General features: G+C 33.0%; 1 protein-coding gene across 6 annotated transcripts in view; it reads right to left on the bottom strand.

Moving 5' to 3' along the window:
* plekha6 (pleckstrin homology domain containing, family A member 6) overlaps window positions 1–13,946 on the bottom strand; it is a 114,373-nt gene extending 100,427 nt beyond the window's left edge. For 3 of the 6 annotated variants that reach the window (XM_067388184.1, XM_067388185.1, XM_067388183.1), the window contains exon 1: window positions 13,650–13,946. In XM_067388184.1, the coding sequence (XP_067244285.1) occupies window positions 13,650–13,698 (49 nt within the window). In that variant the 5' untranslated portion in view covers window positions 13,699–13,946. The remainder of the gene's footprint in view (window positions 1–13,649) is intronic. The other 3 variants (XM_067388181.1, XM_067388186.1, XM_067388189.1) reach the window with 3 other exon arrangements.
* Between the last annotated feature and the right edge of the window lie 1,891 nt (window positions 13,947–15,837).

The raw sequence follows: 15,837 nt of genomic DNA, 5'->3' as shown, positions 1-15,837 counted from the left end.
CCGACTTCCTTCTATTTTTAATTTTCCCACACTCGGGTTCTGCTCTTAATAGTATGATTCTTCCAGAGAGGAGAACCCATGGCAACATTTTCTAATAAAGGGAAAGGGCTGAGGTCAGGTGCACTGTGGCCATGAGAAAGCATTTGGGGAGGGATAACAACTGTACTAAAGACAGCGGTCTCCGGAGAGGCATGGAGGACTATGGGATATACGTGGTGATTACACTGCACACTTTTCATCTTCATCTTCTCTCTCCCCCGCGTGCTTTTCATTGTTCCTCACGTGCCCGTGCATGCACACAAAGACGTACTGAGTAAACAGACACATATTTATGATGTCATACAGGCCCCTGTGCAAAAACACCCAATCAGATCTGTGTGTGCAGTGAGAATGTGCACAGCCAAATGTCACAGAAAAAAAGATTACATTTTAACCAGCATACAAGGAGTCACAAATACAGGGAAATTTGAATCTACATTTAAAAATAAATAAATACAAATTCAGACAGAATATTAAATCAGAGGCAGCAATATTATTTAATTAATGTTGGCTGATACTGATAAGCTGGCAATTATTTTCATGTTATTAAAATAAAAATTCTATTATATTTTGTCAAATTTCAAAGAAAAATAAATAAATTCAGTCGTTTTAAATGCATCAAGTGAGTTTAAGCATCACAACATTACAGTATAATTTACAGTTTGAAATTAATTACATTTTGAGATTGGATAAATATTACATTTGACAGTTTATTAAATTCTTTTTTAATTAGCAACAATTACATAAATAGGAAAAATACTAATTCAAATATATTAAGCTAGAAAATAAACAGTTTTTTTAAATTGTAATGATATTATATATATATATATATATATATATATATATATATAGTCAAACCAAAATTTATTCAGACACCTTGAACATTTCATTCATTATTACATTTTATTAACTGTAGTTTAAAAAATGGTAATAAAATATGACAAGATCTCAGAGCTAAACTGTGTCAGAAAAAAATAATCTTAATAATGTCAGATAACACTTTGACCATGGTACAGTAATTTTTGGTCCCAATTTTTATCAGGTAGTTTTTTGGGTATAATATGTCACAGTTTATTTTATTTTGCTATCCTCACTTACATAAATGAACTATAGTGTCCTGCACCCACTAATAAAAATATATAAAAAAATATATCTAGTGTCTGAATAATTTTTGGTTTGACTGTGTGTATATATATATATATATATATATATATATATATATATATATATATATATATATTGTAACACAGTTCGTAAGTATGGGAAGAAGGAGGCGGGAACTGGCAAACGTTGAACACAACTCTAATTCAAAATAAACAAATACAAAATTAAAGTAATGCCGGCAGATGTCCGTGAGGGTACAAACATAATAAAACATAAAATAATATCCAGGCCTGGTCCTCTCTCGTCCTTCACTGTCGTCGCTCGTCCTTTTATGCTTTCGGAGCTCCTCCGTGAGAGACTCAAGGCCGGTGTGCCTCGCAGGTGGAGCTCATTATCTCTCGCGTCACTCCATTATCTCTCCTTGCGGCGTTCCCTCACGGCTCTCGCCCGCCCTGCTCGCCACATATATATATATATATATATATATATATATATATATATATGAAGAGTTCAGATGCAAAAGCCGCTAAACGCCATCTCTGTCAAAAATGAGATAATGACATTGAACGAATGCTTACAGCACGTAGTACACGTTCAAGAAATCACGTGCTTCAAATCCTCTAAATCGCAGCGTCAGCCCATTCAGAAATATCGGTTTGTTGGCAAAAGCCTCTAGACGCCACTTCCCTTTGGCAGCAAAAGCCGCTATATTCCGAGAACCAATCAGAAGGCGCGAATCGAATCATATGATTTTGAGCGTGCTGAGGAGATTTTTTTTTATTCAGATTCAGATTGAGTTTTTTAAAATAAAAGATGGAGTATGATGAAATGGATCAGCCTGTCCTACTAATATTGAATGGCAGAAGAAAACGTTATTTACCTCAAAACTCCGCCTTGTCATAAGGCAAAATAGCCTACAGTGGAAATGGCTTGGTCGCAATTGTATCATGCACTCATAACAGTTCTTCGTGCAGTGCCGTTACTTTCAAGGAATCAGATTTATTATACATCAAACAACAGCTCTATTTCGCCAAAGACAAAGTCAAACAAGATGCTATTCTTCTGTCTCATATGGAAGCTGTGCCATGTAAACGGAGGAGGCAAAAAGTGGAGGCTGAATAGAAGAGACGTGCTAGATCCCTGTGTAAAGAGGTTTGTCTACTGTTTAGTTTTGAAATGATTGTGCTATCATCTTTTTCAGGGTTTGTATTGCATTTTTAGTGATTTTTCAACTATTTACTATGTCTTTCCACAAATAGGTGGATTTCTAGGTTTTTGCAAAATAAGCACAAGTGGATTTAGCTGGTTTTGACGCAAAAGAAAATCTAACTCGTTAAAAACCAATAAATTGTCTAGAGTGACATTTTTGAAAAAAAGTTATTTTATTCACTAGCTCATAACCTTATCATTACCTTTAAAATGAAACTCCTAAACTTGATTGTAAAAGCCTGGTAAAAAAATGCTCATTTAAAAGAAAAGATGTCTGATGGATTTAGAGGGTTTTGCATCTGAACTCTTCATATATATATGTGTGTGTTTTCGCAACTAGCCTAGTTCAGACTAGTTGTCTGAACAAACTAATCAAACTAATCATAAAAAAATCAAATAAAAAAATATAATGCACATTTATGGTTTGCTATATGAACCTTTTCTGAAAAAGAAACCTTGCCTTGGCAAGAATTTATCAGCTGAATAAGACATTTCGTATTCAGTGAAGGACCAAATTCAAACTGCAGTAGGGTTAGTGTGACTAATCTTCATGCATCATGTTGCCTTTATTTTTTTATCTTTCCTCAACAACTTTTTTGTTTACATTGTATGCCTAATATTACAAAGTCTGAGATAAGATTATCAGTAGCCTTCCGGCTTGTTTTTCCGAAAACCACAGAAATTATCCCTTAAAAATCAGCACATGTGCCAGTGCGCCTGTGAGTAATTATTGGAGTGCTCTGAGCCTTTATATTTCCCTATAATCACACACACCCACAAGACTTCCCGGCCCTCTCCACGCTTCTACTTGTGTTTAACGTTACGGTTTTCGGCAAGGTCGGAGGTTAAGTGTTGTCAGACCCACTACTGTAGAGTAGCCGTGTTTGTGGGAAAGTGACTCTAATGGCCAACATACGACGAGTTACTGCAGGCCTGCTGGGAGTGCGGTAACACTTTTCCATATTTTATAAAGCAGTTTTTCAGAACACTGTGGCAAATGGCACAATATCTGAAGCTACAACAAAAACCTCTCATCTGTTTCTCTGTTGCAATAAACGGGGCTTTGGCTTTTGCTGGGGTTTTTTGAGTGTGTGTGTGTGTGTAAAAAGGATATTGCTGCTCTCAAGACAGCTTGCTATCATTGGGAATAAATAAAGCTTCACCTACACAGCACATCTGTGTATGGTATTACTCTGCTTTGTAACTAAATCACTGAGTTCTGCCCAAGAGAGAATGGTGGGAAAATACCATGACAACTTCTTTGTTCAAGTAAAACAAGTCTATTGTTACCGGATCTTCACGGCTCCGCGTTCCCCCAGCTGCCGCTCCTCTAATTCTCTCTTTCTCATATGGTTTTACCTGGTCTAACAGAACAAAAAGACACAAGAAAGACCTCTTTCTCCCACAGCAGGTGACCAGGTCAACAGTACTGCAGAGTGCTGACATATAGCGCCCTTATGAGGGTGTAGAACTTAACACGGAACAACCACCTGTCTCTAGATGGAGAAAAAACAGAGCAAGAGAGATTACGGTGTCTTACACTTTGACAGTATTATGACCCATAAAGTTTAGACAGTGTCCAGATCTTGTCACTTACAGCACACGTGAGCCAGAGAGGTTAGCAAACTGACCTTTTGGATTGTCCAGTGATCATTAACCAGGCCATGCAGGGAACGTGCTGTACATGGCCATGTTAAACATTGCAACATGGCAAAGTTTAAAAGTTTATCAAACAAAACGGCTTATAGTCTTGACCTGACAGAGACACAAATCTCTTAAAGAGACAAAACAATATTACCGCCTCCATTTTTTTCCTCTTTTTTTCTCAAGTGTAAAGCTTTATGAACATATTGAGGAAAGTAAACAATTAAAATGCTTATTTTCCCCTGCAATCATTTATTAATACTGCTCAAAAGTTTGAGATTGATATCTTTTTGTACAGTTTTGAAAAAAGGCTCTTATGCTCATCAAGGCTGCATTTATGTGATCAAAAATACAGCGAAATAGAAATATTGTAAAATATTATTATTAAAATTGTATATATTTATTCATATTTAATATATTTTAAAATGTAATGTATTCCTGTGATTTAAAGCTGAATTTTCAGCATTATTACTCCAGTCTTCATTGTCCCATGATCCTTTAGAAATTATTCTAATATGCTGATTTGGTGCTCAAGAAACATTTATTATTATTATCAATGTTGAAAATGGTTGTGCTGCTTAATATTTTTGTGTTTAAGAAGTTCAAAACAACTTTTTGTAAAATTATAAATGCTTTTACTGTCACTTTTTATAAATTTAATGCAATCTTGCTGAAAAAGGTATTCATTTCTTTAAAAATCTAACTTTTGAAAGGTTGTATATAATAATCTTTTAAAATTATGTTATGGGAAATTATGTTATGGGAAACACTGACACTAAGACCTACTGTATTGAGATGACAGAATCCCCAAAAAATCAAGTTTTTTTAATATTCATGATTTTATAATTTATTTAGCATGAAAAATAATGTGTATCAACAACTTTAAAGTGAAAGAAATTGCAATAACAAACAGTTGTTTTGGATAGATACTGTCTCCTTAGTGAAAACGGGATATATCAATAAAGTAATTATTCATTACCATGGTAAATATTAAAGTACCAGAGAATTCACATCATCACTTGTTTGAAAGGGAAGGCTTTGTTTTTTTGTTTATCTGTCAAACAATCATATTTAAAATAAAAACATTGATCTAGATAAGAGAGAGTGGATTTGTTGGAAAAATACGGAGGTGGTGACATTACGATTTGTCCATATTAGGAAGCCATCCGTTGACTTTAATGGCTCTGAAGACATGAGAGCAGGCTCTTTTCCCATGCCCTATCAGCAGAGCTGTGGTAAATCAGGACAGATGAGCAAAGACCATTCAGCGCCTGACAGAAATGAGTTTGTAAAGGAGAAAGACATGGGCTGCAGGACATGTGCTAACTGCATGCTAATAAAGCTGACCATCACTGGACTGCAGTGCCATGACTATTGCTGGCCGCAAGGATGAGGGCAACGACAAGGCCAAGAGATCTTGTAGAGGTCAGAAAACACTCACGTAAAAAAAGCTAAACAGAGAGTAAAAAGCAAAATGCATATCCAGCAGTCAGTACAGATATCTCATTGCTGATTTCTCTATTAGCATTAGCATTTTTGACGACAACAACACAATACCCAACCCGGGAGCCATATTAGCAACAGAAGTCATATATGCCACAGATGAAGTAAACAACTGTGCAAATGAGGACAGATGCATCTGGAGGCCAAAGTAAAGAACGATTAAGCAAATTAGCTCTTGAAATAGTTCTTCAGTTCATCGCCGCCTCAGATATTTGCATAGTCTGGTTAAAGACGGATATACACTGTGTGATTTTTTTCAGTCCTTTATGATGAGATCTTGCACAAAAGCTAAAATGATCCAAATCTAATGATAATATTCCTGAGTTTTCAAATATATTAATACTAAGGACTCCGTGCCCTAAACTGCAAAAGAAATCTCTTATGGGTCCTGAAATTTGTTTCACACAGCAAAACCGTGCCTTAAATTGTACAGTATACACCCGGCTTGAGCCCATGACCTATTCTATCTCCCAGAGGATGTTATCATGGGAGGCTGTTTGGCTGTGGTTGTGCCCAATGGGATGAAGCTCCAGTGGTTCCAGTTCTATTCTTAGCATTGCCCCTCCCTCCCTCTTTCTCTCTCTCTCTCTCTCTCTCTCTCTCTATCCGCTCTGGGCTGTGAAACAGTGAGGATGACTCTTGTTCAGCATCCTCTCCCACACTGCTTGCTTGCTACCCTCCCTGAGGAGGTCACATATCCTCATTCCCCTCAAGAACTCCATTTCCCAGAATCCTCCTAATGACAACAATTATCATCTCCCTTTCTGCATAGTAACATATAGACTTAAGTGTGCATGACTCAACACAATTTTCATGCATTTCATTTTCTTCAGATAAAAGACCCTCTAAACCTCTCCAGATTGCAAAATACTTCTATTAAATGGCAAAAGGCAGTAAGCGCAGATTTTCCTCGAGCAATTAAAGAACTTTCAAAGTAGGCCAGCAGTAATACATGAAAGACACATGTCCTCTTTTCCATTCAAGTCCATCTAAATCCTCCTTGGCATGACACTGACTGCTTCTGAAACTTGTTAAAAAATTCTTAAGACTGGCTCATAGTAGAGGAAGATCTGAAGAGAAAAAGGCTATGCGTCATTGCAGCCATTGCATTTTTAACCAAAATTTGGTTAAAAATGCCAGAATTCTCTGAGGCTGTGCTTGTAAATGGAGTAGTTGCTCACTGCATATTGCAAAGTATATAGTTCCTGCTGTATGCTATGTTCCTTTCTGTATGCAACAATAAATGTTTAAAAAGTAGTATGCTACACTGTTACCTCAACATGATATTCATTTCAGTGTGTTGCATCCAGTTAAAGGATTAGCTCACTTCAGAATTAAAATTTCCTGATAATTTATTTACCCCCATGTCATCCAAGATGTTCATGTCTTTCTTTCTTCAGTTGAAAAGAAAGGTTTTTGAGAAAAACATTACCGGATTTTTCTCCACACAGTGGATTTCAGAGGGGATCAATGGGTTGAAGGTCCAAATTGCAGTTTCATTGCACGTTCAAAAGGGCTCTACACGATCCCAGACGAGGAATAAGGGTCTTTTCTAGTGAAATAATCATTAATTTTCTAAAAAAAACAAAAAAAAACAAATTTATATTCTTTTTAACCACAAATGCTCGTCTTGCACTAGCTCTGCAATGCGCATTACATACACACAACTTCAAAAACGTCCAACATCTTTGTTTTACCTGTTTTTGTAAAGGGTGTTTGACTTTGTACGTTTGCTTTGTAAACACAGGTTCGGTACTTCTGTATACGTCCAACATGAAAATGTAATGCGTGGCGCATCACAGAGCAGTGCAAGATGAGCATTTGTGGTTAAAATGTATATACTGTACTTTTTTTTTTTAGAAAATGACCAATCGTTTCGCTAGATAAGACCCTTATTCCTCATCTGGGATCGTGTAGAGCCCTTTGAAGCTGAATTGAAACAGCAATTTGGACCTTCAATCCGTAGATCCCCGTTGAAGTCCACTATATGGAGAGAAGAAATGACATATTTTCCCCAAAAAAACCTTAATTTTGTTTAGTAGTATGGTAGTATGCCACACAGCAGTATGAAGTCTATTGCCTTAAAGGGTTAGTTCACCCATAAATGAAAATTCTGTCATTTATTACTCACCCTCATGCCGTTACACACCCGTAAGACCTTCATTCATCTTCGGAACACAAATTAAGATATTTTAGTTGAAATCCGATGGCTCCGTGAGGCCTCCATAGGGAGCAAAGGACACTTCCTCTCTCAAGATCCATAAAAGTACTAAAAACATATTTAAATCAGTTCATGTGAGTACAGTGGTTCAATATTAATATTATAAAGCGACGAGAATATTTTTGGAGTGCCAAAAAAACCCAAAATAACGACTTATTTAGTGATGGCTGATTTTAAAACACTGCTTCATGAAGCTTCGGAGCACAAATGAATCTGTGTATCGAATCATGATTCGGATTGCCAAAGTCACGTGATTTCAGCCGTTGGCAGTTTGACATGCGATCTGAATCATGATTCGATACACTGATTCATTTGTGCTCCGAAACTTCCTGAAGCAGTGTTTTGAAATCGGCCATCACTAAATAAGTCGTTATTTTGTTTTTTGGTGCACCAAAAATATTCTCCTCGCTTTATAATATTAATATTGAACCACTGTACTCACATGAACCGATTTAAATATGTTTTTAGTACCTTTATGGATCTTGAGAGAGGAAATGTTATTGCTCCCTATGGAGGCCTCACAGAGCTATAGGATTTCAACTAAAATATCTTAATTTGTTTTCTGAAGATTAATGAAGGTCTTACGGGTGTGTAACGGCATGAGGGTGAGTAATAAATGACAGAATTTTAATTTTTGGGTGATCTAACCCTTTAAACACTGTCACTGACAGGGAGAAACTGGCTAAATCCCTCTGGGAAAGATAACCAGAGATCAAATCTACTGAATCATCAGTCAGAGAGTCACAGTTATATAACAGTTCCACAGTGAGGATCAACAGCCACGAAGGACGGTGTCAGAAAGAAAAGGTGGTAGGTCGGAAGTAAGGATATGATCCAATGGTTCATCCTGCTCTATATCCGTAGTTTAGCATTAACTCAGCAGGCCTCTCAGCATGTAAGACCAAATCTCTTCTAAAGCTTTAAGATGGAAAAGAAACATCCAAGCACCATCAGTTTTCAGCTTTTCTACAACAAAGTTGAACAGGGTGTTAAAATAAAGCTGAAGCCTTTTCTTGCCTTCACAACATCATTAGTTAAGACAGGCAACTGTTGTATGCAGTGGATGAAAAGGCTAATCTAATTAGCCAGCGTGTTTTTAGGGATCTTTGATGATTAGACCTCATGCTGGCCCTTATCAAAGAGGGTTTCTAAATTCATTAGTGAGGACCGTAGCGAATATACACCCTGTCTATTGACTACACTTACCCTTGTCCTGGCTTCGAGCAGTGTCTTAACGTTACGGAAAGATCCATTTAGAGATGTGTTCTCTGTCTGTCACATTTAATTAAACAAACTCTATTTTGTCAGGTCATTACCTCAATCAATAGTCTTTATATTGAAATGAAATTAAGCAAATACATAATCTTCCCTTCTGTGCACATCAAAGTCGAAACAGGTTTCGAGCCATTGCAAAGTCACTACATGCTTGTCACGTCAAGGAAGCACGGCAAAGATTAGAGCAGATTGTGTCAGACATCTGCCGTGACGAAAACACTTGGCACGTGGCAAGGAGGCTGCCACAGAGAAAAGAGAGCTTAACAAAAGGAGGCAATCACAGCATGGGGCTTTGTGTGGAAGTGGAGGAAGGGTAGGAGCTCCTATTCAAGTCAATTATGTTTTAGCGGCTGCTATTGGTGCAGCCCTCTAATGACAGCCCATCCCGACTTTCTTTGCCCCACCCACTTATCAGCTGAACACAAAAAGGAGAGACAGAGAGAACAAAGAAAGGATGCTTCATTCCCATTCATGTGTAATTGTTAATTATTTGAGTGCAACAAGCTATAATTGTAAAATTGTTATTTTCATGCAATTGCTAAAAGCCTTGGATACCTAGTGGTTGACGCACTTGCTTCATCACACAAGTGGCAATGAGGAAATTATTTAAGGTAATTTAAGCAAATTTAAGGTATGCTTTTTTCCTGGGAACTGAACAAATGACTGGTGAAAATAATAAATAAAAAAAAATAAAAATAAATAATAATAATAATAATAATAAAATAAAATAAAAAATAAAATAAAATAAAATAGCAAATTTAAGATATGCATTTTTCCTGGGAACTGAACAGATGACTTTGGTGAAAATAAAATAAAATAAAATCGAATAGCAAATTTAAGGTATGCATTTTTCCTGGGAACTGAACAGATGATTGGTGAAAATAATAAAATAAAATAAAATAAAATAAAATAAAATAAAATAAAATAAAATAAAATAAAATAAAATAAAATAAAATAAAATAAAATAGCAAATTTAAGGTATGCATTTTTCCTGGGAACTGAACAGATTATTGGTGAAAATAATAAAATAAAATAAAATAAAATAATAAAATAAAATAAATAAAATAAAAAAAAAAATAATAAAATAAAATAGCAAATTTAAGATATGCATTTTTCCTGGGAACTGAACAGATGACTTTGGTGAAAATAAAATAAAATAAAATAGCAAATTTAAGATATGCATTTTTCCTGGGAACTGAACAGATGATTGGTGAAAATAATGAAAAAAAAAATAAATAAATAAAATAAAATAAAATAAAATAAAATAAATAAAATAAAATAGCAAATTTAAGGTATGCATTTTTCCTGGGAACTGAACAGATGATTGGTGAATAAAATAAAATAAAATAAAATAAAATAAAATAAAATAAAATAAAATAAAATAAAATAAAATAAAATAAATAGCAAATTTAAGATATGCATTTTTCCTGGGAACTGAACAGATGACTTTGGTGAAAATAATGAAATAAAATAAAATAAAATACAAAAAAAATAAAATAAATAAAATTAAATAAAATTAAAAAAATAAAATAAATAGCAAATTTAAGATATGCATTTTTCCTGGGAACTGAAAAGATGACTTTGTTGAAAATAATGAAATAAAATAAAATAAAATACAAAAAAAATTAAATAAATAAAATTAAATAAAATTAAAAAAATAAAATAAAATAGCAAAGATATGCTTTTTTTCTGGGAACTGAACAGATGACTTTGGTGAAAATAAAATAAAATAAAATAAAATAAAATAAAATAAAATAAAATAAAATAAAATAAAATAGCAAATTTAAGGTATGCATTTTTGCTGGGAACTGAACAGATGATTGGTGAAAATAATAAAATAAAATAAAATAAAATAAAATAAAATAAAATAAAATAATAGCAAATTTAAGGTATGCATTTTTCCTGGGAACTGAACAGATGATTTGTGAATAAAATAAAATAAATAGCAAATTTAAGATATGCATTTTTCCTGGGAACTGAACAGATGACTTTGGTGAAAATAAAATAAAATAAAATAGCAAATTTAAGATATGCATTTTTCCTGGGAACTGAACAGATGATTGGTGAAAATAATGAAAAAAAAAAAATTAAAAAAATAAAATAAAATAGCAAAGATATGCTTTTTTTCTGGGAACTGAACAGATGACTTTGGTGAAAATAAAATAAAATAAAATAAAATAGCAAATTTAAGGTATGCATTTTTGCTGGGAACTGAACAGATGATTGGTGAAAATAATAAAATAAAATAAAATAAAATAAAAAAAAAATAAAATAAATTAAATTAAAAAAAATTAATAAAATAAAATAAATAGCAAATTTAAGATATGCACTTTTCCTGGGAACTGAAAAGATGACTTTGTTGAAAATAATGAAATAAAATAAAATAAAATACAAAAAAAATTAAATAAATAAAATAAAATAAAATAAAAAAAATAAAATAAATAGCAAATTTAAGATATGCATTTTTCCTGGGAACTGAACAGATGACTTTGGTGAAAATAATAAAATAAAATAAAATAAAATAAAATAAAATAAAATAAAATAAAATAAAATAAAATAAAATAAAATAAAATAAAATAGCAAATTTAAGGTATGCATTTTTGCTGGGAACTGAACAGATGATTGGTGAAAATAATAAAATAAAATAAAATAAAATAAAATAAAATAAAATAAAATAAAATAATAGCAAATTTAAGGTATGCATTTTTCCTGGGAACTGAACAGATGATTTGTGAATAAAATAAAATAAATAGCAAATTTAAGATATGCATTTTTCCTGGGAACTGAACAGATGACTTTGGTGAAAATAATAAAATAAAATAAAATAAAATAAAATAAAATAAAATAAAATAAAATAAAATAAAATAAAATAAAATAAAATAAAATAAAATAAATAAAATAAAATAAAATAAAATAAAATAAAATAAAATAGCAAATTTAAGGTATGTATTTTTCTTGGGAACTGAACAGATGACTTTGGTGAAAATAAAATAAAATAAAATAAAATAAAATAAATAAAATAAAATAAAATAAAATAAAATAAAATAAAATAAAATAAAATAAAATAAAATAAAATAAAATAAAATAGCAAATTTAAGGTATGCATTTTTGCTGGGAACTGAACAGATGATTGGTGAAAATAATAAAATAAAATAAAATAAAATAAAATAAAATAAAATAAAATAAAATAAAATAAAATAAAATAAAATAAAATAAAATAAAATAAAATAAAATAAAATAAAATAAAATAAAATAGAAAATTTAAGGTATGTATTTTTCCTGGGAACTGAACAGATGATTGGTGAAAATAATGAAATAAAATAAAATAAAATAAAATAAAATAAAATAAAATAATAAAATAAAATAAAATAAAATAAAATAAAATAAAATAAAATAAAATAAAATAAAATAAAATAAAATAAAATAAAATAAAATAAAAATAGCAATTTTAAGGTATGCATTTTTCCTGGGAACTGAACAGATGAGTTTGGTGAAAATAAAATAAAAATAAAATAAAAATAGCAAAAACAATTTTTAATACAAAAGGATTTACATGCAGTAAAAGTGTTTATTTATTTATTGGCTAGTATTTGCGCCTAGGAATTGAACCCATGGCAATGGCATTAGTGCCATGCTCTACCAGCTGATAAAATAATAAAATAACATAAAATAAAATAAAAATGCCTTTTTTGATGTATTCAGAATTACAAGGCAAATTGAATCCAATCATATATGATATTACAATCAGTAACAGGAAGTAGCAACTCCATCTGAAAGCATTCTCCACTACAGGACAAGTGCAGACAGCCCAACTGTACTCATACTGTACTACGGCTACCAGATCGTTCAGTTTATAGACTCCAGCATCCTGTAATTCACAGATTCTTCCTGTTAACTCGACATTATGAAAGCTCATCCAGCTGCCTGTCTGCATTATTTATTGAAGGGAGAGGATTAACCGGCTCCAGATCAACCAGAAGGGCACCATAAACCCACATCCCATCATTCTCTGCTGACACAGACAGCCAGTCATATTTCACAGTAAATCACACCCCCAAGAGGATATTATGCTGACTATCTGTTAGGCCAACAGTTCTGTTTTTCAAATGAGCAGCTTTGGGACATGCCCCATCATTCGCAAAGCATATAAATGAGACACATGGCTGGATAAACCAATGTTGCAGCTTTCAGATTAAAAGTGCTTTGCAAGCATGTTCTTCTAAACAACTCCGTTGCTGCAATTTAAGTGAAATGCTTCATGCCTTGTCCTGCAAAGCTACATTTGGAGCTGAAAGCCACTGATAGCAAGCAGTGCACCTGCAAAAAATTTCTGATCCCATTCTCCCCTCTTCTTCCAATCATTTCATACTCTATCTACAGTTCTTGTCAATAAAAGTGTCAATTAGGACAAAACAAATGAAAAAAAACAAAGCAAAACTTTATTTTAAACACTTGTTAAATATGTTTAAATATGCACTAGAAACAAAATCTACTTTGCGTAAATACATTTTACTTGAGTGATGATTAAAATATATCAGGGTGAGATGAGAATATGATGAAAATGAAACTTTTATCACTAACAGGAAGTTTCTTACCTTGTATACATAAAGTCTGTGATTAAAAGGAATTTTATCAGTAACAGGAAGTTTCTTACCTTGTATACATAAAGGCTGTGATTCAAAGGAATCGTTGTTATTCAGCATGAATCAGAATATCCGGTAGCTGGATGCCTGTGGCTAAATTTGTGAAAGTTTTAAATAATCAATGTGGTTAGATAAGTGTTAGCCATCGGCATTAGTCAGTGTGCTGAGTCAGCAAGTTATCAGTCAGTTTATGTCCTACAAGTCTACAAGTCAAAGGTACATCATCTGAAAGGTTTATGTCCTGTTTGTTCCATCTTCCGTGCGATGCATGCTTACACACCGTCTAATGCCTTATCTGTGAATAATCAAGGGAGTTCTGGAAAACAAGAATATTTGCCTTCAACTCTTTTGTCTTGAAACACGAGTTACCGAAAGAGACCACACCTTTACATGCTTCAATTGTCAGACAAATAAAGGTGCTATTATGTAATTTGACAACCTTCTCATGCAATTCAACTGACCTTTCATATTCCAAACTTCAATTTAAAAGCCCTGTTGGGATCTTATTTATTAATACTCTCCTATTTTAATTTATAGTCATTATTATTTCCCTCACTAAAAAGTTGAACAGGTAAAGAAATTAACATACATTTATCAGCAAGGAAATTAACAAATAAATTTAAAATCTGTTATTGGACATGTTTGCTCATAAACTTAATGATGGCTGCAAATAGTCCGTTTCTGCAGTGGCATCTGTAACTGAAAACTGTTGCTTTTTGCATTATGCTACATTAACTTTAAAAAAAAAAATTAAGATGGCAAACAAAGCAATATTGATTATAAACAAACATATGTTTCAATTAATACTGACAAGTATCATATAAACAAGTATTATATAAATAGAATATTGTGCCTTTAGCGTAGCAACATGCAACGCCATAAACAACTCAGCTAACAGTTTTTAGTGCGAATGCCGCAAAAAACACACAAAACACATTCAAAAACGGGAAAGAGATTCGCAAGTGATTGTACAAATAGATTTGACAAGAAATCTGCGGTATATTTTTACAGACTGCCAAAAGCTAAATGGATCGTTGTAATTCACAGAAACAAGTGGATTCCATAGAGCGAAACAAGGATTTGCAGTTATTCTTTTGTCAATATGTTGAATTTTGGGGTAAAATCATACCCTATATATTGTATATTGTATTGACAACTCATCAGTTGAATATTAACCATCTTATATTCTGTTTTTAAATAAACACTGACAAAAACTATACAAGTTTTAGGACTGAATGATATATAACATTGATATAAGTGATCATCCAGATTTAGAACTACCTATATTGTATTTATATAAAACGGTCACAGGGAAATTTGCTTTATGTATTTCCCTGGCATCAAAATCAGGCACTTATAAATGTCTGGAAACACGATTCCTGGCTGCATGTCAATATCCATGGATTACTGGATCTTTGGTAAGTTGTTACAGGAACACTATCAAGTCCAACCTTTAGCTTAATCATTTGATTTACGCAATTTTACTTGCGTTTTCGAAGTTTCTCCTATTAAATCCAGTCATGCAGCAGGTTCTTTTGCCACTTAGTCTGGCTGAGGGGGCGTGTTCTGGCATGAAAGTTACGTCATACCCAATGCATACCCTCTGTTGGCTGTTGCATTTCCCCACAATGCACTATGGGCTGTGCTTAAATTTCTCAATAAGCTAAGAGAGACGTTGTGAGAGACGTTTTAAAAGCAGAGCCTGATGACTCACAAAGAATGTGTTGAATCTCTCTCATCCATTCAACAGAAATCCTTCTCTCCGTGAGATTGTGGGCGGCCAGATGAATGAAGAAAAACAACACAGGATTGAGAGCGATACTGTGAGAAAAAAAGGAAATAATCTTGGCTTATCGCCATCTACATATGAGAGTCAATGAAAAATGTGTAATAAATGACGGGCAATGCACATGCAGTCCGCAAAAACCAGCTGCTCAAGTTTTATAACAATTAGTAGCCAGTAAAGAGATCTGTTATAGAGGCTAATGCTGCCATTTGAGGTCTTTTCTTGACGTCCTACTGTAATTCCCCCAGACTTGGTCACATGGCGTGATTTGTGTCTGTGTAGATCATAGGGATTAGGATTAAATGATATGAAAAGGATTGGGGAGGCTTTGTGTTTTACCGGTGAACAGGGCCCACAAGTGTCTTTGACAAAAAACAACCAGTCCACTGTACAGTCACTGTCAACTTGTAAAA

This window comes from Chanodichthys erythropterus, chromosome 6 (assembly GCF_024489055.1).
Source record: "Chanodichthys erythropterus isolate Z2021 chromosome 6, ASM2448905v1, whole genome shotgun sequence".
NCBI classification, from domain to species: domain Eukaryota; kingdom Metazoa; phylum Chordata; class Actinopteri; order Cypriniformes; family Xenocyprididae; genus Chanodichthys; species Chanodichthys erythropterus.
This window is presented reverse-complemented; position numbering and strand designations above follow the sequence as displayed.